At 45.4% G+C, this 23,200-nt stretch overlaps 1 protein-coding gene across 3 annotated transcripts in view; it reads left to right on the plus strand.

The window, feature by feature from the left end:
- Positions 1–23,200, plus strand: part of LOC125621783 (butyrophilin subfamily 1 member A1) — a 59,171-nt gene that overhangs the window by 21,035 nt on the left and 14,936 nt on the right. For all 3 annotated transcript variants that reach the window (XM_048819081.2, XM_048819080.2, XM_048819079.2), the window contains exons 4-7: positions 3,222–3,569; positions 17,703–17,984; positions 18,859–18,975; positions 21,695–21,715. In XM_048819081.2, the coding sequence (XP_048675038.1) occupies positions 3,222–3,569; positions 17,703–17,984; positions 18,859–18,975; positions 21,695–21,715 (768 nt within the window). The remainder of the gene's footprint in view (positions 1–3,221; positions 3,570–17,702; positions 17,985–18,858; positions 18,976–21,694; positions 21,716–23,200) is intronic.

Consider the following 23,200-nt stretch of genomic DNA (forward strand, 5'->3'; position numbering starts at 1 on the left):
CACACACCCACATACCCACCCCCTCCCACCCACACCCACTCACTTCCTCATTGACTACAGATTATATAGTAAAACTTGAGTTCTGCTTAGCTATACCTTAACCAATCATTTTCCTCAAATTTAACTAACCAATCCTAACATATTGTAACATCATTATGTACCCAATTATATCCCACCACCTTAATTAGTTTACACCCAGCAAAATTAATTATACAGCAGACAGGAACAATCACAGAACCAGACAGAGATTATACAGACAAACAATAGCAAAGTGGGAACTATAATGACAAAACAATACAGAAGTGAGGATTTCACATCCCAGCTATTGATAAGTGAGTTCTTGCCAGACAGGATGCTATCAAACTAAGTTTCCTTTTACATTTTCTAGGCACTTCCCTTTCTCTGGAGGTGATAGGAATACAATCCTGTCCTGATAGTGCCTAACAGCCCAATAGCACCTTATTTCAATGTGACTAGGTTGGAATGTGAGGATGTGACCCCTCGCTTCCTAGCTTATGGCTGCCTCTGTTGCTTAGCCAAAGGCCTTAGCCTGAGAACAGGGCCTCAGACTGTGACAGTAAGAGAAGGCCCTTACACCAGCAGACAGTGATTTTGATTCTTTCTTTTATACCTCTATAATTAGCCAAGTGATAAGAATACACCTAAATTCTTAGAGTACAGGCCTTTACAGACAGGCCTGAATATCTATATCCTAACAAGTGTCACAATGATTCATCCCCTCTTCCATTCCTTGTAGGCTTTCTGCTTTCTTTTAATAGCCTGTTTGAGACGCTTGCTCATCCAGCTTGGTCTGTAACCCATCCCTACAAATTTTTCTCCTTGCTTGGGATTCAGGCTTCAGATAGCTTCTTCAACTTTGAACTGGTAGTTCTAGTTCTAATTCCTCTATTTTGTTACACAGGCTCCTTGCATTGGTGTACAAACATCTTAACTGTTGCTGCTTGGCTTCATTCAGATTCCTCACCTGATTGAGTACAATTATTTTACTTACAGTATTGCCTACCTGACTGTTAGCTTCATTGGTATTGGCACTATCTTTCCTCTTACTGTCCATTCTCTTACCTACTTTCTCCTTTCTCCATTGGTGTATTCTCTCTTGATTTTCTTCCCGGTCAATATTAGGATAAGGTGTGGGGATTACATGAGCTTCTCCCAGCTGTCTACCCCCAAGTTCCTAGTTTAAACTTTGTTAATCAGTTGTGCCATCTTCCATCCCAGAAGTCTGTTTTCCTCCCTACTCAGGTGGAGTCCATCCCATGAGAACAGTCCTCTGTCCGTGAATGCCTCTCACTCATGAAATATCCCAAAGCCCTCCTTATAGCACCACTGCGTGAGCCATCTGTTGATCATCATAATCTTGTCTTGCCTTCCCTCTCCTCCTCTAGGGACAGGCAGAATCTCACTGAAGATCATCTGAGCCTCCATTTCTTTAAGCGTCTTCCCCAGCTTGGCATAGTCTCCTTTGACGCGTTCCAGTGAGAATCTAGCTGTGTCATTTGTTCCCACATGAAGGACAATCGGTGAATTCTTTCCTGCTCCCATTAGAATCCTCTTCAGCCTCAGATCCACATCCTGTATCTTAGCTCCTGGCAGACAGCACACCTTTCTATTCTCTGGATCAGTTCTGGTGACAGACCGTTGAAACGGATCTTTAATGGCCCACAGCTGGGCAAATTGTTACCGGCACCGGTAAAAATTTAGAAAACAATATGCTTAATGCATAGGAATTTATTTGAGAAAGAATAACACAAGCAGTAAAGGTTACATAATGCACTTCTCCTTAATAAGCTTCAATTCCTCAAGCATAAACATTCAGTAACTATGTTGGCCTTACACAGTATCCTGATTAGCAAACAAAGCAGGTATAGCTACTGATTCTAGATGGAGACTTCTTTTCTTCTGTTCTTTCCCCTCTCAGGTACTTGGTCTGTCAAATGTCCCCCGGAAGCAGGGTCTTGGTTACCCCGAGGCCCTCTGGTTCAAAAGTCCCTCGAAACAGCGTCTTGGTTACCCCGAGGTCTTCTGTGTCACAGCATCATGAACCTCTTCAGATGTTAATTGGGGAACTAACTTAACTAATTTATAACTTTTGCTCTCAAAGGAGTCACATATCCCAGAAATATGCCCTATGGGCATTCATTACTGGTTTTCTCTAATTAATATTTTAGAAGGGACTGCAAAATAGACACAGACCAAAGATCAATCAATTTTTATCCTCTCATTAATCATTCACTTAAGCTTTTAGCGTGATGCCATCCAAAAAGTGTCATTTTGAGCCTGTGTCAGCCTGTGCCAACTCCACTGATCACATGATTTTATGTCTTCTTTACTTTGGTGAGCCGGTTGCCCTGGCTGATATATTCCAAAGTTTGATGTTGAAGCATATATGCAGCTAGAGCTTTTATTAATTATTTAAGTGCAGTTCAGCACTTCCAGTACATTTTCCACACCATCTACGTAATGCTAAGCGAATGCTTCTCCCAGAATCCTCTAGCAAATTCAGACATACCAAGCCATACCAAACTCATGCTTGCCACATTTATTCATATCAGTCACAGCAATTCATAATAATTCAGCACCGTCCCAACACAGGCCTGTCTGTTCTTCTTAGTAGGGAGTCCCCAATCATATTGACCTGCCTTTTTCTGGTGTTGGTGTGATTTTCCAGCCTTCTTCCTGTTCCTTCTGGCTGCGAGTCCTCTTGTCTTTTGTTCTCCCTTGCAATCTTAGCACTTCTTAGGAATGTGTATTTTTGCAATATTAGCCCTGTTCTCGCCAGATTCTGTGAGCAGGCCCTGCCTCATACCAGGCCTCTGATACAAGGGCTTATGTCTCAGGCTCTCTTGCTACTACAGGTTCCAGTCTAGCAAACAGTCTTCCACAGGTTAATTGTTCTGGTTGCAGGCATTAGCCAGGTCACAACATTTAGAGACAGAGCCCACCCATTTTTTAATCCTCTCTGGATTGGTCTTAACTAGGAAAAGTGTCTGAGTTTAGTGCAGGGTCAGCTAACACGTGCTAGCTAAGCCTGTCCTAACTTGACCAGTTTTCCAGTGCAGATACAGTGAGACACCATGAGTTCAGTTTTAGCTGGTCAAGTTGGAGTCTAGGCGGTTGTGAGAGATCAGCATGCATTACCCATGAAAACAATCCAGCTCCCCTCTGGTCTAACTTTCTGTGTGTCTCGGTTCCCTTAACAGTGAATTTCAAGGTGATTGGACCTGATCATCCCATCACAGTCTCTGCAGGGGAAGATGCCCTGTTACCTTGTCACCTCTCCCCCAGCATGAATGCTCAGGAGATGGAGGTGCGCTGGTTCCAATCCAAGTTCTCTGAACTTGTCTATCTGTATCAGCATGGAAAAGATCAGACTGAGGTGCAAATATCAAAATATCGGGGCAGAACAGAGCTGCTGAAGGACGGTATCGTGGATGGAAGAGTTGCCCTGCATATACGCAACATCACCCCCTCTGACCAAGGACAGTTTATCTGTTTCTTCCGATCACCCAGCTTTCATGGGGAAGCCACTCTGGAACTGAAGGTGACAGGTCAGTAACTTGGCTGCTAATTTGAGTTCCCAGAAGAAGAAGAATTTCTTTTGAGGTGTAACTTAATGTGTCTCATTTTCATGCCAGTATCCAGAATTCCCTTCTATCTTTCTAGTAAAGAAAGGTGTAATACAAGCTAGTGGCTGGAAGTTGAAGCTAGAGAAATGCAGACCGGAAATAAGACATAATTTTTTAATAGTGAGAGTAATTAACCATTGGAACAATTTACCAAGACTTGTGATGGATTCTCCATCCCTTGCCATTTTAAAATCAAGATTGGCTGTTTTTCTAAAACATCTGCTCTCAGAATCGTTTTGGGGGCAGTTCTCTGGCCTGTGTTATGCATGAGGTCAGACCAGATGATCACAGTGATCCCTTCTGGCCTTGGAATCTATGAATCTGTGAATAAATCTATTAAAGCTTTTTAAAAGACTATTAGATCTTTAATCTTCGAGAAAACAGCAGATTTGGGATGAGGGTTAGGGGAATGATTTTGGGTAAGAGAATGTTTAGGCTCCCAACCCCCTTCTCTCTTATAAGGGGTAAAATGGGATCTTCCCTTCCCACCAGTTTTAAACCCCTCTTCCTGTGGCCTGCCCTCAATAGATCCCTGATTCTGTTCAAAGGCATCAGCTAAAAAAACCATCTCATCCACAGACTTTACATAGAATCATAGAATAACAGAGTTGGAAGAGACCTCTGGAGGCCATCTCGTCCAACCCCTGCCCAGAGCAGGACCAATCCCAACTAAATCGTCCCAGCCAGGGGTTTGTCAAGCCTGACCTTAAAAACTTCTAAGGAAGGGGATTCCACCACCTCCCTACGTAACACATTCCAGTGTTTCACCACCCTCCTAGTGAAAAAGTTTTTCCTAATATCCAACCTAAATCTCCCCCACTGCAACTTGAGGCCATTACTCCTTGTCCTGTCATCTGCTATCACTGAGAATAGTCTAGAACCATCCTCTTTGGATCCACCTTTCAGGTAGTTAAAAGCAGCTATCAAATCCCCCCTCATTCTTCTCTTCCGTAGACTAAACAATCCCAGTTCCCTCAGCCTCTCCTCATAAGTCATGTGTTCTAGACCCCTAATCATTTTTGTTGCCCTTTGCTGGACTCTCTCCAATTTATCCACATCCTTCTTGTAGTGTGGGGCCCAAAACTGGACACAGTACTCCAGATGAGGCCTCACCAATGTCGAATAGAGGGGAACGATCACGTCCCTCGATCTGCTCGCTATGCCCCTACTTATACATCCCAAAATGCCATTGGCCTTCTTGGCAACAAGGGCACACTGTTGACTCATATCCAGCTTCTCGTCCACTGTCACCCCTAGGTCCTTCTCTGCAGAACTGCTGTCTAGCCATTCGGTCCCTAGTCTATAGCGGTGCATTGGATTCTTCCGTCCTAAGTGCAGGACTCTGCACTTGTCCTAGTTGAGCCTCATCAGATTTCTTTTGGTCCAATCCTCCAATTTGTCTAGGTCCCTCTGTATCCTATCCCTACCCTCCAGCGTATCTACCACTCCTCCCAGTTTAGTATCATCCGCAAACTTGCTGAGGGTGCAATCCACACCATCCTCCAGATCATTAATGAAGATATTGAACAAAACCGGCCCCAGGCCTCAACCCTTGAGGCACTCCGCTAGATACCGGCTGCCAACTAGACATGGAGCCATTGATCACTACCCGTTGAGCCCAACAATCTAGCCAACTTTCTACCCACCTTGTAGTGCATCCATCCAGCCCATACTTCTTTAACTTGCTGACAAGAATACTGTGGGAGACGGTGTCAAAAGCTTTGCTAAAGTTGAGGAATAATACGTCCACTGCTTTCCCTTCATCCACAGAACCAGTTATCTCATCATAGAAGGCAATTAGATTAGTAAGGCATGACTTTCCCTTGGTGAATCCATGCTGACTGTTCCTGATCACTTTCCTCTCATCTAAGTGCTTCAGAATTGATTCCTTGAGGACATGCTTTGTCCCAAAGACATTGCTTTACTTCGGCCTTACATATGCTTAGGAAATGCTCTTAAGCAACAAGATCCAACAAATCCCCCTCAAAACTTGCCACTTTACCCCTCACCCGTTTTCCAAACAAATCTTTAATTTTGTTTACATATTCCCCATTACTCATACCCTCTTAAGATTCCTAAATTTAACTCTATATGTTTCAGGAGTAATCTGAAAACTTTGCAAAACAGTATCTTTAAATTTACAATAGTCTAAAGCATCTTCAGTAGGCATTCCATTGAATACATTTCGAGCTTTACTAGTTAATTTCACAATCAGGGTAGGAACTCTTTTTTATCATCCGGAATTTCATGTATTACACACAGACTTTCTAAGGTAGTCAGATATTCAGCAATATCATCTATCTCCGCACTGTATGCAGGACATAAGTGTTCCCATTTGTGGATTTTTGGAGTGATGGGAATCATTGGGGTCAGGGGGTTCTGGTTCTGCTTCTCTAGCAGGTCCAGTTGGTGTTTTCACTCTCTTTCTCTTTCTTCCCACTCTTTCTCTTTTTCTTCCATGGCCCTTCTCTGCAGCTTCCTCCCTGGCTGCCTCTGCCTCCATAGCCCTTCTGTATGCAGCATGCTCTCTGGCTGCTTCCCTGGCTGCCTCTTTGTCTATAGTTTCCCTGGCCACAGCTGCTTCTTTGAGCCTCATTTCTGCCTGCCACATTTGAAACTCACCCTCTTTTGCCTTCTCTTCTGCTTCCAGTTTGACCAGCTCTAGTTTTGTAGCTGCCTCACTGGTAGTAATTTTTCTGCTTTCTTGTGCTTATTCCCCTCAACTGAAATAAACAAACAGAAAATAACAAAACTGTGACCTCCTCCTGACTCTTCTTAGCCACTTCACTTAAGGCTTTCCTTTCCTGTCCTTTCCTCCCCCTTGGCTTTGCCCCCTTTCCCCCCTTCAGAGTCAGGTGAGCTTTACTGAGGCTACATCTACACTAGAAACTTCAAAGCACAACCGCGGGAGCACTCCCGCAGCAGCGCTTTGACGTGCGAGTGTGGTCACTCACAAGCGCTAGGAGAGAGCTCTCCCAGTGCTCCTGGGAGCGCTCCCAGCGCTCTGAGCCTGTCCACACTAGCGCTTTAAAGCGCTCAAACTTGCTGCGCTCAGGGGGGTGATTTTTCACACCCTTGAGCCAGCAAGTTAGAGCACTATAAAATGTAAGTGTAGACAAGCCCAGTCTCTCCAAGCAAGGTTGAGCAATTCCCCTGGTTGAGCAATTCCCCGAACTCAAGCAGACTTCAACTCCCTCCGGGAACGGATGGGTAGGATCCCCTGGGGGACTAACATGAAGGGGAAAGGAATCCAGGAGAGCTGGCTGTATTTCAAGGAATCCCTGTTGAGGTTACAGGGACAAACCATCCCGATGTGTCGAAAGAATAGTAAATATGGCAGGCGACCAGCTTGGCTTAACGGTGAAATCCTCGCGGATCTTAAACATAAAAAAGAAGCTTACAAGAAGTGGAAGGTTGGACATATGACCAGGGAAGAGTATAAAAATATTGCTCGGGCATGTAGGAATGAAATCAGGAGGGCCAAATCGCACCTGGAGCTGCAGCTAGCGAGAGATGTCAAGAGTAACAAGAAGGGTTTCTTCAGGTATGTTGGCAACAAGAAGAAAGCCAAGGAAAGTGTGGGCCCCTTAATGAATGAAGGAGGCAACCTAGTGACAGAGGATGTGGAAAAAGCTAATGTACTCAAAGCTTTTTTTGCCTCTGTCTTCACGAACAAGGTCAGCTCCCAGACTGCTGCGCTGGGCATCACAACATGGGGAATAGATGGCCAGCCCTCTGTGGAGAAAGAGGTGGTTAGGGACTATTTAGAAAAGCTGGACGTGCACAAGTCCATGGGGCCAGACGAGTTGCATCCGAGAGTGCTAAAGGAATTGGCGGCTGTGATTTCAGAGCCATTGGCCATTATCTTTGAAAACACGTGGCGAACAGGGGAAGTCCCGGATGACTGGAAAAAGGCTAATGTAGTGCCAATCTTTAAAAAAGGGAAGAAGGAGGATCCTGGGAACTACAGGCCAGTCAGCCTCACCTCAGTCCCCGGAAAAATCATGGAGCAGGTCCTCAAAGAATCAATCCTGATGCACTTACATGAGAGGAAAGTGATCAGGAGCAGTCAGCATGGATTCACCAAGGGCAAGTCATGCCTGACTAATCTAATTGCCTTCTATGACGAGATAACTGGTTCTATGGATGAGGGGACAGCAGGGAACGTGTTATTCCTTGACTTTAACAAAGCTTTTGACACGGTCTCCCACAGTATTCTTGTCAGCAAGTTAAAGAAGTATGGGCTGGATGAATGCAGTATAAGGTGGGTAGAAAGTTGGCTAGATTGTCGGGCTCAATGGGTAGTGATCAATGGCTCCATGTCTAGTTGGCAGCCGGTGTCAAGTGGAGTGCCCCAGGGGTCGGTCCTGGGGCCGGTTTTGTTCAATATCTTCATAAATGATCTGGAGGATGGTGTGGATTGCACCCTCAGCAAATTTGCGGATGATACTAAACTGGGAGGAATGGTAGATATGCTGGAGGGCAGGGATAGGATACAGAGGGCCCTAGATAAATTGGAGGATTGGGCCAAAAGAAATCTGATGAGGTTCAATAAGGATAAGTGCAGGGTCCTGCACTTAGGACGGAAGAACCCAATGCACAGCTACAGACTAGGGACCGAATGGCTAGGCAGCAGTTCTGTGGAAAAGGACCTAGGGGTGACAGTGGACGAGAAGCTGGATATGAGTCAGCAGTGTGCCCTTGTTGCCAAGAAGGCCAATGGCATTTTGGGATGTATAAGTAGGGGCATAGCGAGCAGATCGAGGGACGTGATCGTTCCCCTCTATTCGACATTGGTGAGGCCTCATCTGGAGTACTGTGTCCAGTTTTGGGCCCCACACTACAAGAAGGACGTGGATAAATTGGAGAGAGTCCAGCGAAGGGCAACAAAAATTATTAGGGATCTGGAACACATGACTTATGAGGAGAGGCTGAGGGAACTGGGATTGTTTAGTGTGCAGAAGAGAAGAATGAGGGGGGATTTGATAGCTGCTTTCAACTACTATTATAGTTCTAGACTATTCTCAGTGGTAGAAGAGGACAGGACAAGGAGCTCCACACCCCTGCCCTGAGCCCCCGACGCACCCCTCCCTGCCCCTCAACCTCCTGCCCTGAGCCCCCAACCCCCTGCCCTGAGCTCCATGCCGCACCCTGCACCCTTCCTGCACCCAGTGGTTTGAGCATTGGCTTGCTAAACCCACAGTTGTGAGTTCAATCCTTGAGGGGGCCATTTAGGGATCTGGCGCAAAAATTGGGGATTGGTCCTGCTTTGAGCAGGGGGTTGGACTAGATGATCTCCTGAGGTCCCTTCCAACCCTGATACTCTATGATTAATAACCCTTACCCCTTGCCCTGAGCCCCTTCCTGCACATTGCACCCCCTTCCACACTCCTTCCTGCACCCCAACCCCTTGCCCCAGCCCTACATTCATGGCCCTGCATGCAATTTTCCCATCCAGGTGTGGCCCTCAGGCCAAAAAGTTTGCCCACCCCTGCTGTAGATGTAGGTGGAAGAGAGAGGACGAGCATGACAAATGTCTCTCCCTTTTATCATGTCCTTTCTTCCCTCTTGGTTTTGCTCCCCCGCTTCAGATTCAGGTGAGCATTACCTCATTGCAGTTCCAAACTGACCAAAGGAAGGGGGATGCTCACTCAAGAGTCTAACAGATTCTTTTCTGTTGCCTAGTCCAGCATCCTTTATTCCTGTGGGGCTGGGCTGGGTTTGTCCCATACAAACCCTGATGAGGTGTGAACTGTCTCTCTGTTCTTGGAGAGTTTTTGCTTGGGCTTGCTTTAAGCCATGAGCATACATTTTCAGCCTCATAACTATATACATGAAATTATAACCTATAACATTACTATAACATTACTAAAACAACAAGGAGTCCGGTGGCACCTTAAAGACTAAGGTGCCACCGGACTCCTTGTTGTTTCTGTGGATACAGACTAACACGGCTACCCCCGATACTATAACATTACTGTAACAATTACTAGAACATCACTATAACAACCATTCTCAGTGCATCCGGAGCCTTCCGAAGACACCCAACATGACAAACTTTGCAATGGATACCACACAATCATTTTACAAGGATGAACATGGGGGTGTCGGGTGTTCCCCCAAGGTACAGAGTGTCACAATCTGTGTACTCTGTCTTAATACTCTGTATCTTCTGCTTGGTTCCTGCAGATATGTAGATTGCTGTTTCCTGGCTCTGAGTAGTCATTTTCACTATATACTGATACACTGCACTCCTTATGAGAACTGCCACTTTTCTCTTCATGCAGAATGTGGTAATATCTGAATCCGTGTCATGCTTTCTAGCATGACCTGGCAGCAGAGAGTGGCTTCCTTGTGAGCCTGCTGCAGACTCTGTATCTCAGGAAACAGAGTGAGACCAAGGTATAAAGTTTAAACCACAATTCTCTCTGTTAGTTACATAACAATATGGCTGCTACAGACACTGAGCCTACAGAGCCCAGAGAGCCCCTGCATCTTGTGAGAGACTCTTTATACCTGGAGGCCCTCTGGTGATTATGCAGGACTAGATTGAAAGGGACAGTACCACTTTATACTAAAGGAGCTTTTGCCGGCACAGCTGTGTCAGTCAGGACTCATACCTCTTCACACCCCTGGTGGACAGAGCTATGCCAGCAGAAGTCTGCAGTGTAGGCTTGCCATCAGTTTCATGGTCATTACACTGAGCTCATTTAAAACATTCCAGGAAGCTACCCTCTATTTAAACACTCTGTAATATTTTATTACTTGCATTTCAATTTTCATTCTTAATCCATTCTGATGGGGTTGATTTCTGTTGTAACCACTTATTTTCCACCAAGGAGACAAAAATAAGACCAGCAACATTGTCAATGGATCTCAGGATGCAGCATCTGTGGACTAATGGGTCTGTCTGTAAATGAAAAGGGCTTGAATAATGAAGAAGATGGTGAGCCCTTCACCTTCCCTGGTGTACCGCAGAGCCAAGGGCTGTGGTGGCTCTCTAATCAGGAATATGTGCAGGGGAGCCCAGAGGAGGGAGACAGGACTTTGGAAAGTGTATTGATGTGCTGGGGTCAAGGCCAATGTCATCAGATGTTGGCTGCGTGTGTTCTCTCTGCGTGCTGCTCTGGCTCTGGCTAGATAGCCCATACAGCAGCCTCTGATTGAACTGCCCAATAACCACAGACCTGTTAGTAGCAAAGGGACTTAGTCAGGTTTATTGCTGATGAAGCATGGTGTTAGAGCCCTATACATGCTACAAGTACACTTAACACATGTATGACAATGGACGCAACTCAGTCAGTGGCGGGACTTTCTGCTCCCCCTTGGCCAAAGACACTCCCTCTGAGACTTCATTTATACACCAATATTATATACACAAACAAGTTATGTGTTGCCCCTCTGATGTGGCTAGTCACCCCCTCCATCGCACGTGGTTTGTTACCACTCATTACCTTGTACATGTTGGTTTGATCAAAATATCTCTATCCATCACACTGTCATCCTGACCTTATCTTTAGAAGGGGTGTGACATTATTGACATAATCTGGGACGGTATAGATCATCGTTGCAACCAAGGTCCTGTAGTGGCACCAAATCTTGTAGAAGGGGGGTCAAATGAGGTGTCTAAGACAAGGTTATGATTTGCTGGTTATGATTATGCTGTCTATATGTGTGTATCATTTTTATAGTTAAAGTTATAATATTGGCTCTATACTGTCTGTATTTCAAACTTGTGCTATGCTTCTGGGGAACACTCCAGACAAGCTGGTGTCAGCTCTGCCTAGCCTACTTGATGGCCCATTAAGGACCACCAGATATTCAATTGACCCATTGAGAGAAGGCAGACGTGCCTTGCGACTCAGCAAGGTGTGCAGGGACCTGCCTATGGACAGAACTCTGAGGTTTTTCCATGCCAGGTGATGGACAGCTTGTCTTTGGGACATAGAAAGAAAGACCACATGGCAAGAGAATATAAAAAGCTGCTGCAGCTCCCCCATCTTGTCTTCAATGCTGCTTCGTATCTCTGGAGGGACTTTGCTAAACTGAAGCTTTGAACGAAGGACTGAAAGACCCATCCCAGCTGTGAATGTTCTCCAGAGACTTGATTTGAACCTGCAGTTTATTCTCTCACTGCTGCAAGCCTGAACCAAGAACTTTGCCATCACTGTATGTAATTGACTCCATTTAACCAATTCTAGATCTCATCTATATCTTTTTCCTTTTATGAATAAACCTTTAGATTTTAGATTCTAAAGGACTGGAAAACAGCATGATTTGTGGGTCAGATCTGATTTGTATATTGACCTGGGTCTGGGGCTTGGTCCTTTGGGATCGAGAGAACCTTTTTTCTTTTACTGGGCTATTGGTTTTCATAACCGTTTGTCCCATAACGAGTGGCACTGGTGGAGATACTGGGAAACTGGAGTGTCTAAGGGAATTGCTTGCGTGACTTGTGGTTAGCTAGTGGGGTAAAACCAAAGTCTTCTCTGTCTGGCTGCTTTGGTTTGCCTTGGTGTGCATAGAAACCTCAGCCTTGGGCTGTAACTGCCCTGTTTGAAGCAATTTGTCCTGAATTGGCACTCTCCGTTGGGTCCTACCAGAACCAGCATCATTACAATGGTGTAGTTGTGCTTGGATCCACAGAACCAGGTCAATTAAACTTTGGGTCAGAACCCCACGCTATCCAAATTTGAATTTTGGTATTGAGAGTTTGGTTGGTTAAAGAGCAGTTGCAATGGGTGAGCAAAGAGCATCTGAGGGCCTTGGCAAAAAAGCCCTGGAAGATTTGTGTTCAGAAAAGGGGATAAGCTTTAGAAAGAAAGCTACAAGTCAAGAACTGAGAGATCTGTTAATGGCCAGTGATCAGGAGGCAGGAGCACAGCTCTTACCTGATGCTACAGAAGCTGCAGAAGCAATTGGAATGCAAAAGGCAGCAAACAAATGGCAACTTGAGCGTGAAAAGAAACTAGCAGAAAGTTGATGGCTGAGAAAGCAAAGGATCGCTGCTGAGGAGAGGGTTCACCAGCTGCGACAAGAAACTGCCAGAATTCAGCTCGATGTCAAAAAAGCAATCGAGAAACTGTATCCTCTTGAAATTTCAGTTTATAACAATGTTGGTATGTTATATTGCTCTGACCAGAGGGAGGGGGACTCTAACCTGGTGGGAAATAGCTGTTTGTCTGTGCAAAAGAGCAGTTTGTCTGTGAATGAAGTTTCTGAATTTCTGTCTAATGTCTCAGAAGTGAATCTGGAATTAGATCAAGCACAGAAAGATCTCATTGGTCAGGAAAATGTTTCTCAGGAGCAGATTAAAGTGGATGGTCAGGTTAAAGACCTAACTGAGGAAAGAAAGGGTGAAATATTGTTGGCTAGTACAGTTTATAAAAGTGAACCTGAAAAGGGTAACTGTGAAAAGAGCAGCAGTTTATCTGTTTGGAATGGCCATGTGCCTGGTAAGGAAAGTTTGGATGAGCCTAGGCAGCCTTGTGAGCTGATGGCTTTGTCTAGTCAGCAGTTTGGGAAGGCAAGGTTAGTGGAAGATGAGTGTCCCTGGACCTTACCTGTTACCTGTGTGGAGAATTGTGACAGTGAAGGAAATGTGCCTGTGTCTGTCAGGGGTATTGACTTGCCTGTGGAGGGAGCTACCCTGATCTCCAAGCAGTTGTCTGTGAACAGCCCTGAGTGCTGGGACAAGGGAAATGAAATCCCAAGCTGTGTGTCTGCTAAAGGAGAATGTGTCTCCGGCTCGTCTTTGTCTGTGGAGCAGACAGAAGGGGCCTTTCAGCCTGTGATGGTTGAGAATAGTGCAGTTGGCCCTGTAACTAGGTTGCGTCTAGTTAGTGTCTATGCAAAATCCCAGAGACCAGACAATTCTGGTGCTTGTATCGTTACAAGGGGTCAGTGTGTTCTCGTTATCTTTGGAGGGGTAGGGTTGCCAGGTGGCCGTTAAAAGTCCGATCAGAGGCACAGCGGGGGTGAGCCAGGCTCCCTGCCTGCTGTGGCTCCACGCGGCTCCCAGAAGCAGCGACATGTCTCCCCTCTGGCTCCTACGCTTACTGGCTCTGCGTGCTGCCCCTGCCCCAAAGACTGGCTCTGCAGCTCCCCTTGGCCGGGAACCATGGCCAATGGGAGCTGAGGGGGCGGCGCCTGCAGACGGGGCAGCGCGCAGAGCCGCCAGGCATCACCTCCACGTAGGAACCAGAGGGGAGACATGCTGCTGCTTCCGGGAGCTGCTTGAGATAAGTGCCACCCAGAGCTTGCAGCCCTGAATCCCCCCATGCCCCAACCCCCTGTCCCAGCCCTGATTCCCCTCCTGCCCTCTGAACCCCTCGATCCCAGCCTGGAGCCCCCTCCCGCACCCTGAACCCCTCATTACTGGCCCAGAACCTGCACCCCCAGCCCAGAGCCCGTACCCTCTCCTACCTCCAACCCCTACCTCAGCCAGGAGCCCCCTCCCATACTCTGAACCCCTCGGCTCCACCCCCCAGCCCAGAGCCCCCTCCTGAACCACAAAACCCTCATCCCTGGCCCCACCCCAGAACCCACACCCCAAGCTGGAGCCCTCAGCCCTCCTGCACCCCAACCCCCCTGAGCCAGAAAATGAGTGAGTTAGTGAGGGTGGGGAGAGCAAGTGACAGAGGGAGGGGGAATGGAGTGAGTGGGGGCGGAGCCTCAGAGAATGGGCGAGGCATGGGCAGGGCCTCAGAGGAGGGGTGGGGCAGGGGGCGGGCCAAGGGTGTTCAGTTTTGTGTGAGTAGAAAGTTTGCAACCCTAGGGCGTGTTCATGCTATACTTGGTATGGGGTGTTGTGGTACCACCCTTCTAGAAAAGTCAAGTAGAGTTGGACCTTGCAAAGGGAATTAAAACCAATAGTAAAAGGTTCTATAGCCATATAAATAAGAAGAAAACAAAGAAAGAAGAAGTGGGACTGCTAAACACTGAGGATGGAGTGGAGGTCAAGGATAATCTAGGCATGGCCCAATATCTAAACAAATACTTTGCCTCAGTCTTTAATAAGACTAAAGAGGATCTTAGGGATAATGGTAGCATGACAAATGGGAATGAGGATATGGAGGTAGATATTACCATATCTGAGGTAGAAGAGAAACTCAAACAGTTTAATGGGACTAAATTGGGGGGCCCAGATAATCTTCATCCAAGAATATTAAAGGAATTGGCACATGAAATTGCAAGCCCATTAGCAAGATTTTTTAATGAATCTGTAAACTCAGGGGTTATACCGTATGATTGGAGAATTGCTAACATAGTTCCTATTTTTAAGAAAGGGAAAAAATGTGATCCGGGTAACTATAGGCCTGTTAGTTTGACATCTGTAGTATGCAAGGTCTTGGAAAAAATTTTGAAGAAGGTAATTAAGGACACTGAAGTCAATGGTAAATGGGACAAAATACAACATGGTTTTACAAAAGGTAGATTGTGCCAAACCAACCTGATTTCCTTCTTTGAGAAAGTATCAGATTTTTTAGACAAAGGAAACGCAGTGGATCTAATTTACCTAGATTTCAGTAAGGCATTTGATACCGTGCCACTTGGGGAATTATTAGTTAAATTGGAAAAGATGGGGATCAATAGGAAAATTGAAAGGTGGATAAGGAATTGGTTAAAGGGGAGACTACAACGGGTCCTACTGAAAGGTGAACTGTCAGGCTGGAGGGAGGTTACCAGTGGAGTTCCTCAAGGATCGGTTTTGGGACCAATCTTATTTAATCTTTTTATTACTGACCTTGGCACAAAAAGTGGGAGCATGCTGATAAAGTTTGTGGATGATACAAAGCTGGGAGGTATTGCCAATTTAGAAAAGGACAGGGATACCCTACAGGAGGATCTGGATGACCTTGTAAACTGGAGTAATAGTAATAGGATGAAATTTAATAGTGAGAAGTGTAAGCTCATGCATTTAGGGATTAATAACAAGAATTTTAGTTATAAGTTGGGGATGCATCAATTAGAAGTAACAGAGGAGGAGAAAGACCTTGGAGTATTGGTTGATCATAGGATGACTATGAGCCGCCAATGTGATATGGCCGTGAAAAAAACCAATGCGGTCTTGGGATGCATCAGGAGAGGTATTTCCAGTAGGGATAAGGAGGTTTTAGTACCGTTATACAAGGCACTGGTGAGACCTCACCTGGAATACTGTGTGCAGTTCTGGTCTCCTATGTTGAAGAAGGATGAATTCAAACTGGAACAGGTACAGAGAAGGGCTACTAGGATGATCCGAGGAATGGAAAACTTGTCTTATGAAAGGAGACTCAAGGAGCTTGGCTTGTTTAGCCTAACTAAAAGAAGGTTGAGGGGAGATATGATTGCTCTCTATAAATATATCAGAGGGATAAATACCGGAGAGGGAGAGGAATTATTTAAGCTCAGTACCAGTGTGGACACAAGAACAAATGGATATAAACTGGCCACCAAGAAATTTAGACTAGAAATTAGACGAAGGTTTCTAACCATCAGAGGAGTGAAGTTTTGGAACAGCCTTCCAAGGGAAGCAGTGGGGGCAAAAGATCTATCTGGCTTTAAGATTAAACTCGATAAGTTTATGGAGGAGATGGTATGATGGGATAATATGGTTTTGGTCATTAAATATTCATGGTAAATAGGCCCAATGGCCTGTGATGGGATATTAGATGGGGTGGGATCTGAGTTACCCAGGAAAGAATTTTCTGTAATATCTGGCTGATGAATCTTGCCCATATGCTCAGGGTTTAGCTGATCACCATATTTGGGGTCGGGAAGGAATTTTCCTCCAGGGCAGATTGGAAGAGGCCCTGGAGGTTTTTCGCCTTCTTCTGTAGCATGGGGCACGGGTCACTTGCTGGTGGATTCTCTGCTCCTTGAAGTCTTTAAACCACAATTTGTGGACTTCAATAGCACAGACATAGGTGAGAGGTTTTTTGCAGGAGTGGTAGGTGAAATTCTGTAGCCTGCGTTGTGCAGGAGGTCAGACTAGATGATCATTATGGTCCCTTCTGACCTAAATATCTATGAATCTATGAATGTGTTTGTGTGAGTGTCCTGCGCCTAGCACTTCTCAGGAATGTGTGTGTTTTTCCAATATCAGCCCTGTTCTTGCCAGATTCTGTAAACTTAGAAGCAGGCGTGTTCTATAGCAGGGCCTGCCTTTTGTTCACAGCCTGACTTTCGCTACCTTTGCTTTAGATCAGCAAAGCTTGCCCACTACTTTAGTTCAGGCCTCATACTGGGCCACTGATACAAGGGCTTGTGTCTCAGACTCTCTGTTTCCACTACAGCCTGTATGTCAACATGCAACAGATCCACTGGCCACAAATGTGTGAGTGTGAGAGAGAGAGTGGCGGAGGAGGCAGCAGGCCACATGTGCTCCTCTCCCTTACTCTGTACGAGGGCTGTGGAGTAACTGCTCACCTGCTTCTGTAGCTTGGCACTTGAGGTTTCTAATCCTCAGCCCCTCATACATTCCATAGAGTCATAGATGTTAAGGCCAGAAGGGACTTTTATGATCATCCAATCTGACATTCTGTCTGACACAGGCCAGAGAATTTTACCCAGTGATTCCTGCATCCAGCCCACTAACTTATAGGTGAGCTAGAGCAATGTTTTTTGTTTTTTTCGGAAGAGAGTTACAATTCTGATTTAAGGACTACAAGAGATGGAGACTCCACCATGTCCCTTGTTCCAGTGATTAAGTACATGCACTGTGAAAAATTTGCACCATATTTTTTCTGTCTTTAACTTCCTGCCATTGGAATTGTTATTTCCTGGAGCTCACAGCCAGTTTAGTTGGGCTGCTCTCTCTGTTCAATGATACAGTCTGTCATTTTATTCCTGATCTGAAATATGCTGTTCACGTTGAGATAGGCTTCCAGCTTTAGGGCTCAGGCAATAGTGAAACACTTCTCATAGCCAGAGCTCAGCAGTGACACAGTGAAAGGCAGAAGGGACAATGATCCACTTTTCCCTTCTTCTGAAGGATTAAATGCTCACCTTCCAGGCTGAAGGGATCCATATAGCTTGTGTAGGGTTCACACATGTCACTCCATTCGCTTCCAGGTCTGGGCTCTACTCCTCGCATCTCTGTTGACAGCTACCAGAGCAGAGGGATCTACATGGTGTGTGAATCTGCTGGATGGTACCCGGAGCCCCAGGTACAGTGGAGAGACCGGAGGGGGCACCACTTACCATCCCTGACAGAAAAAATAACTCAACATGATAATGGCCTGTTTGAAGCACAAATTTCCATTATTGTAACAGAAACTTCCAGTCGGGATCTGTCCTGCTCTGTCAGCAACTCCCACCTCAACCAAGGAAAAGAATCCGTGATCTACATTGCAGGTTGGTGTCCATGAAAACCACACAGTTCAGCAACTCAGCAAAAATGTGATACGTTTAGGGCTAATTTAAGTATTGGATTTACAACATGCATGTGCATAGAGCTGCTCTGAGGCTATTCATTAAAACACAGCGTGTGGTGAATTTAGGGAAGGTTAGACTTCATGAACCTGCCTTCCAAACTGCAGATGGAGTATAATGAAACATGACTAATTTTGGTGGGGAGTGTTCAATAGTGTGTTTTATTATTGCTAACACTTTTAACATGCCTGGAGTTGAATTGACATTCACAATGGAGAGGGAGTCTTGAAACATTTCCGTAGTGTAGAAAAGGCCCCTTTGTGCAGCCAGAATGGGCTCTCCAAACTGGAGCTCTGAGGAAAATAGTTTCCTGTCCCATGAAGATTTCCAAATTTTCAAAAAATTTCCTTTTCCCCATGGGGACAAAACTGACACTTTTCAAAAGTTTTCATGAAAACAAGAAAGAGAGACACCCCGCCACACATACACTTCACAATAGCCTGCTGGTCAGGGCTCTTACCTGGGATTGGGGGTCAAATCCCTGCTCCAAATCAGGCAGAGCAGGAATTTTACTCTGGATATCCCCTGTGAGTGTCCTAGCCACTGGGCTAGTGGCTATTCTGGGGTTTTCTCCTCTGGTTTTAACTAGAAATCCCATCCTGGACCCAAGAACCCTTTCCTGTAAAATATTTGGCTGTGATGAATTGGCGTTTTCTGACAAAAAACAAAAAAATGTAGTTGAAAAATTCCTGATAATTTCTACTTCCAACCAGTGGCACATGATCACCACAAAAGTCCTACTAGTGATACATCTGTTCTAGCAATGTTTCCAAGTTAATGAGGCTTTGTCTTGTAGATCCTTTCTTCCTGACGGCCTACCCCTGGAATGTGGCTGTGTACATACTCCTGGTTGCTTTGGGTTTGCTCATTTTCACGGCCAGCTATTTCTTCTGGAAGCAACACAAGACGAAAGGTAATGTTTTAAGGGGAGAGTACAGTGTACTCAGAGATTTCCTTTAAAATATAAATTAGTCTAGAGTGGAGGTGGCTTCTCCATAGTTAAAGATGCAGCTACATTTTTATTTTAAGCCATATTTTGCATCATCTCTAAATTTCCCAGGAAAAGTCAGATGATGAGGAGTGCAGTGGCACCTTAAAGACTAACAGGTTTATTTGGGCATAAGCTTACATGGGTAAAAAACCCACTTCTTCAGATTTTTTACCCACAAAAGCTTATGCCCAAATAAACCAGTTAGTCTTTAAGGTGCCACCAGATGCCTCATTGTTTTTGTGGATACAGACTAACATGGCTACCTCTCTGATACTTGGTACCATAAACTGGAAGTTCAGGACAGGCCCTGGGGTGTAATTTGTGAGGGAAATCTGAAGTCTTCCATTACTTTTTGCCCATGTCTTGGGAAATAAATGAAGGGCCTAGGAGCCACATGAAACATATCACTTGATTGCCATCGCTAATGTCTAGTGGATGAAACCAAATGCCAAAGCCAATGTTGATAATTTACAATATGAAATGATTAGATCTTCATTTTAGAAATACAGAGTGCTAATAGAACACATGCTTAGTGCAGCGAGAGAGACACTTTCCCGTCAAAATGCCCTTAGCCTAAGAAAGCTGCACTGGGTTTGGGAATAAGAGTTCTGGGCTCACATATGCCACTGATCGGTTTTATGCACGTCACAGCCCTGATCAGAGAGCACAGCCAGGTATTCTACACTAGCAGGGTTAAAGCAGCAAATCTTTTAAGTGAAGACAAGCCCTTGATGACTTGCACTAACTCACACAGAAGGTCTGTGGTAGACCCAGGAATTGAACCATGGTCTCTGACGTCCCAGGCTACGGTTCTAACCCCTACCGCTCAAAGCCTGTCTGCAAAGGTTGCCACCCCCTCTCTTAGCTCATCAAGCTTAAAGGCAGAGGACCAATGATTAGCTAAATGGAGACCACTTTAAAAGTAGCACCTGCAATTATTATTTCCATTTCCCTTCCTGCAGCCTGGCATTATTAACTGTCACCACCCAAACCCTGCTCTGCATAGGGAGCTATTCATTTCCTCATGGGGTTTCCCATGATGCTCATCACTGCAGCGTCTGAGCCTCACAAATTGCCTGCTAACTCTGGTAGTGTCAGTCCCATTTTCTCTCCTGTAGCCTTGTTTTTCAAAGAATCTTTTATCCTGCACAAGGGTCAAGCAATCGTGCCCGATCCTATGGGGCTGCTGGGGGTCCCTTCCTGAACCGTCAGACAATATGCCAGTCTTTCTCTGTCACTATTCTCCTTTCCAGCAATTCTGTGTTTTTCTGTACTACCAAGTTCAGTGTGGATAGCCATTCTCCGGAGCTGGCTCCCAGTCAGTCACAGGAGGCTGTTCTTCACAGGAGTATTGAAACAGGCTGTGACTGAAGTCTGGGTAACTGAGGAGATTTGATTGTTTTCATTTTGTTGGGCCTAACTCAGAACCAGTCCAATACAGCCAAGCTGATCTTTATTCCCCAAGTCAGTTGAGGAAGATGCACAAATAATTTACAGGGTTTGGGTTCCAATTTTGTTTTAAGAAGTTATTAAGATTCATAATGAACAGAAGAACTTTAACCACAGGCAGAAGGATCGCTATGAAAGGCAAGTGCAGGCCCCTCTGAAACACAGGGCAATGGGAGCAGTTATATGGAAGCCTGTTGATACAGTTCATTACCAGCCAACCAGTGCTCTGTAGAATGTGCAGCATTTGTACTGGACTCTCCCCCTTTCTAACAAGTATTTCCTCTTCTCTCATAGCGGCACATGTTGCAGAGAAAGTTAAGGCTCTTCTATGGGAACTGCAGTGGGGGGGAAATCTCTATCTTTGGAACAATTGGCTAGTGCCTCCCAGGCAGCTGTTAGGGGATCTGATGAATGAATGCTCAACTCGGTGCTTACTACATGCAGAACACTTCCTGCCCCACTCCTACCCTACACTGCACCCCAGAGATCCCCAAGGATTGCAGGAGTTTGCCCCACATGGACAGGCATTGGGTGGAAGCAAGTGCATGTTACAGTGACCCTTCACTCTGTCACTGACTGGGGTGCCAACGACGTGAAGGTGTTCTCACTTCCTACTAAGTTTATAACATAACGTTTATGTAGATGGTGGCCGGGACAGAGTGGCTTGGGAATGGTCAGTCTTAAGGCTTTATGTAAACTGGACTTTCATCAGCAAAACTTTTGTCGTTCAAGATTGTGAAACCCTCCCCCTCCCCCCCAAACGACAAAAGTTTTGCCGACAAAGCTACTGCCGCTCGTTGGGGGTGGAAGTTTTTTGTCAGCAGGAGAGCTCTCTCCTGACGACAAACGGTGGCTACACTGTGCGCCTTTTAGCAACACGCCCGTAGTGGCACAGTTGTGTCACTAAAAGGTGCGTAGTGTAGACATAATTCACAGTTCTGCTTCTGAGGCTTTCAGCCTTTCTGACCTCTTACGCTTGTGTTTTGGTAAATTTTGTCACTAGAACATTATTTTATGGTTTGTTTTAACCAGAGACTCAAGTTCTTAAAGTTAACAGCATTTTCCATTTGGGATAATTATCTTTCCATTGACTTTTATGGGACAAGAGCAGGCCCTAAGTCTAAACTCTTATGGGATTATTTATGTGATATGCTATTTATAAACCTATAATATATTCTGTTTTTGTTTTTAGGGAAACTTGTTGCGAACCTTGGTAAGTGTCATAATCCTCTTCCTGTTATAAACCTTGTTCCACCAGGGGATGGAGCTTCCCTGATCCATGCACCCTCCTGACCCGACACTCTGCACCCGCTCTGCTTTTCAACTTTCTGATGGTCACCACTAGCTGACTGACTCTGCCTCTACACTCTCGCTCATGAGTCCCACCCTGGCCCATGATTCTTATTTGCCTATCCACATTTCCATGGCCACAACATTCACTTCCCACGGCCTCCCCAACGTTGATCCTTGCCAGCTCCATTCACACCTACTCCCCCTACACTTAAACAAAACAAGGACATTCCAGCACAAAACCGTTCATTTCCAATTAAGATCGAGCATTTATATATAAACTCCAAGGCTGAGATCATAGCATTCTGGCACTAATACAGAATGAGGCCAGTGTCATGTTGAAGGATCACACTTAGTATCAGAGACAAGTATGCTTTAAAACCAATACCAAGAATTCAGTTCTCCACTCATGAACTTTACTCCAGTATTGACTTCAAATTTAAAGCTAGGAGGGAAGAGAGAAATGCAATCCTGCTACTGTGTTAGAGTTCTGTTTGTTTGGGTGACTTAAAAAAGAAAACAACTGCAAACCATACTTCACATTTTTTAAAGTGGAACCTTAAGTTTTAATTTCCATGATTTTAAAAGTTTGAGAGTTTAAAATAGTTTCTTGTTGGGGTTTTCTGGAGGAGGTTGGTGGTACATCTGCTCAGCCTGAACTCCACAGAGTTTTGGGTGGTTATGTGTGCATTGTAATGTTCTTTGAACTGTGCCCAACAGAATGGTATGCAAGATACAAGGAAGGGCATATTTGCATTTTTTGACAAATTGGAGAAAAAACAAGCTGCTAGGCTGAGGCTCTCATAATAATTGAAATAACAGATCAAAGTACATCTACTTACAAACACATAAAGTAAAGCAAAAACTAAATCTAAGATATTCTAGATTCTGACTGATTGTATTGTGGCCTCCATAGAAAGATCTGTGTCACACTGTCAGTCAGTCCCTTGTGGCAAGGCACCTCCTGTACCTGACAGTAGAGGAGCTTGGAGTAAGTCAGCCCCACTCTGGATGGCATTCATTCTCCCACTTGGGGAGTTATTTCCCAATCTTTTCCTGGGAGGTCTTGGGGCAGGCCTCAGAAGTGCTCCTCCGCCAAACAAATGAAAAAGAAAAAAACAGTTCCAACACAAAAACGAAGGGGATACCTTTTCCTACCCCCATCTCTGAGGGCAGGTGGCCTTGTTATTGGCCCTAGAGAGGCAGTCAGTTATGTAGCCTCCCCAGTATGAGGAGAGCAGCCACCCCTTCCTCCTCTCGTCTCGTCTCCTCTCCTCTCGTCTCGTCTCGTCTCGTCTCGTCCCCTCCCCTCCCCCCAAGTGAAGCCTTTCTCCCTGCTACCACTAGCCTTGCAGTAGCTTGTCTCTCCTCCTTCCCCCTCACCAGAGGAGCATTTTTTAAAGGTCTC

Source organism: Caretta caretta, chromosome 14, assembly GCF_965140235.1.
Source record: "Caretta caretta isolate rCarCar2 chromosome 14, rCarCar1.hap1, whole genome shotgun sequence".
Lineage (NCBI taxonomy): Eukaryota > Metazoa > Chordata > Testudines > Cheloniidae > Caretta > Caretta caretta.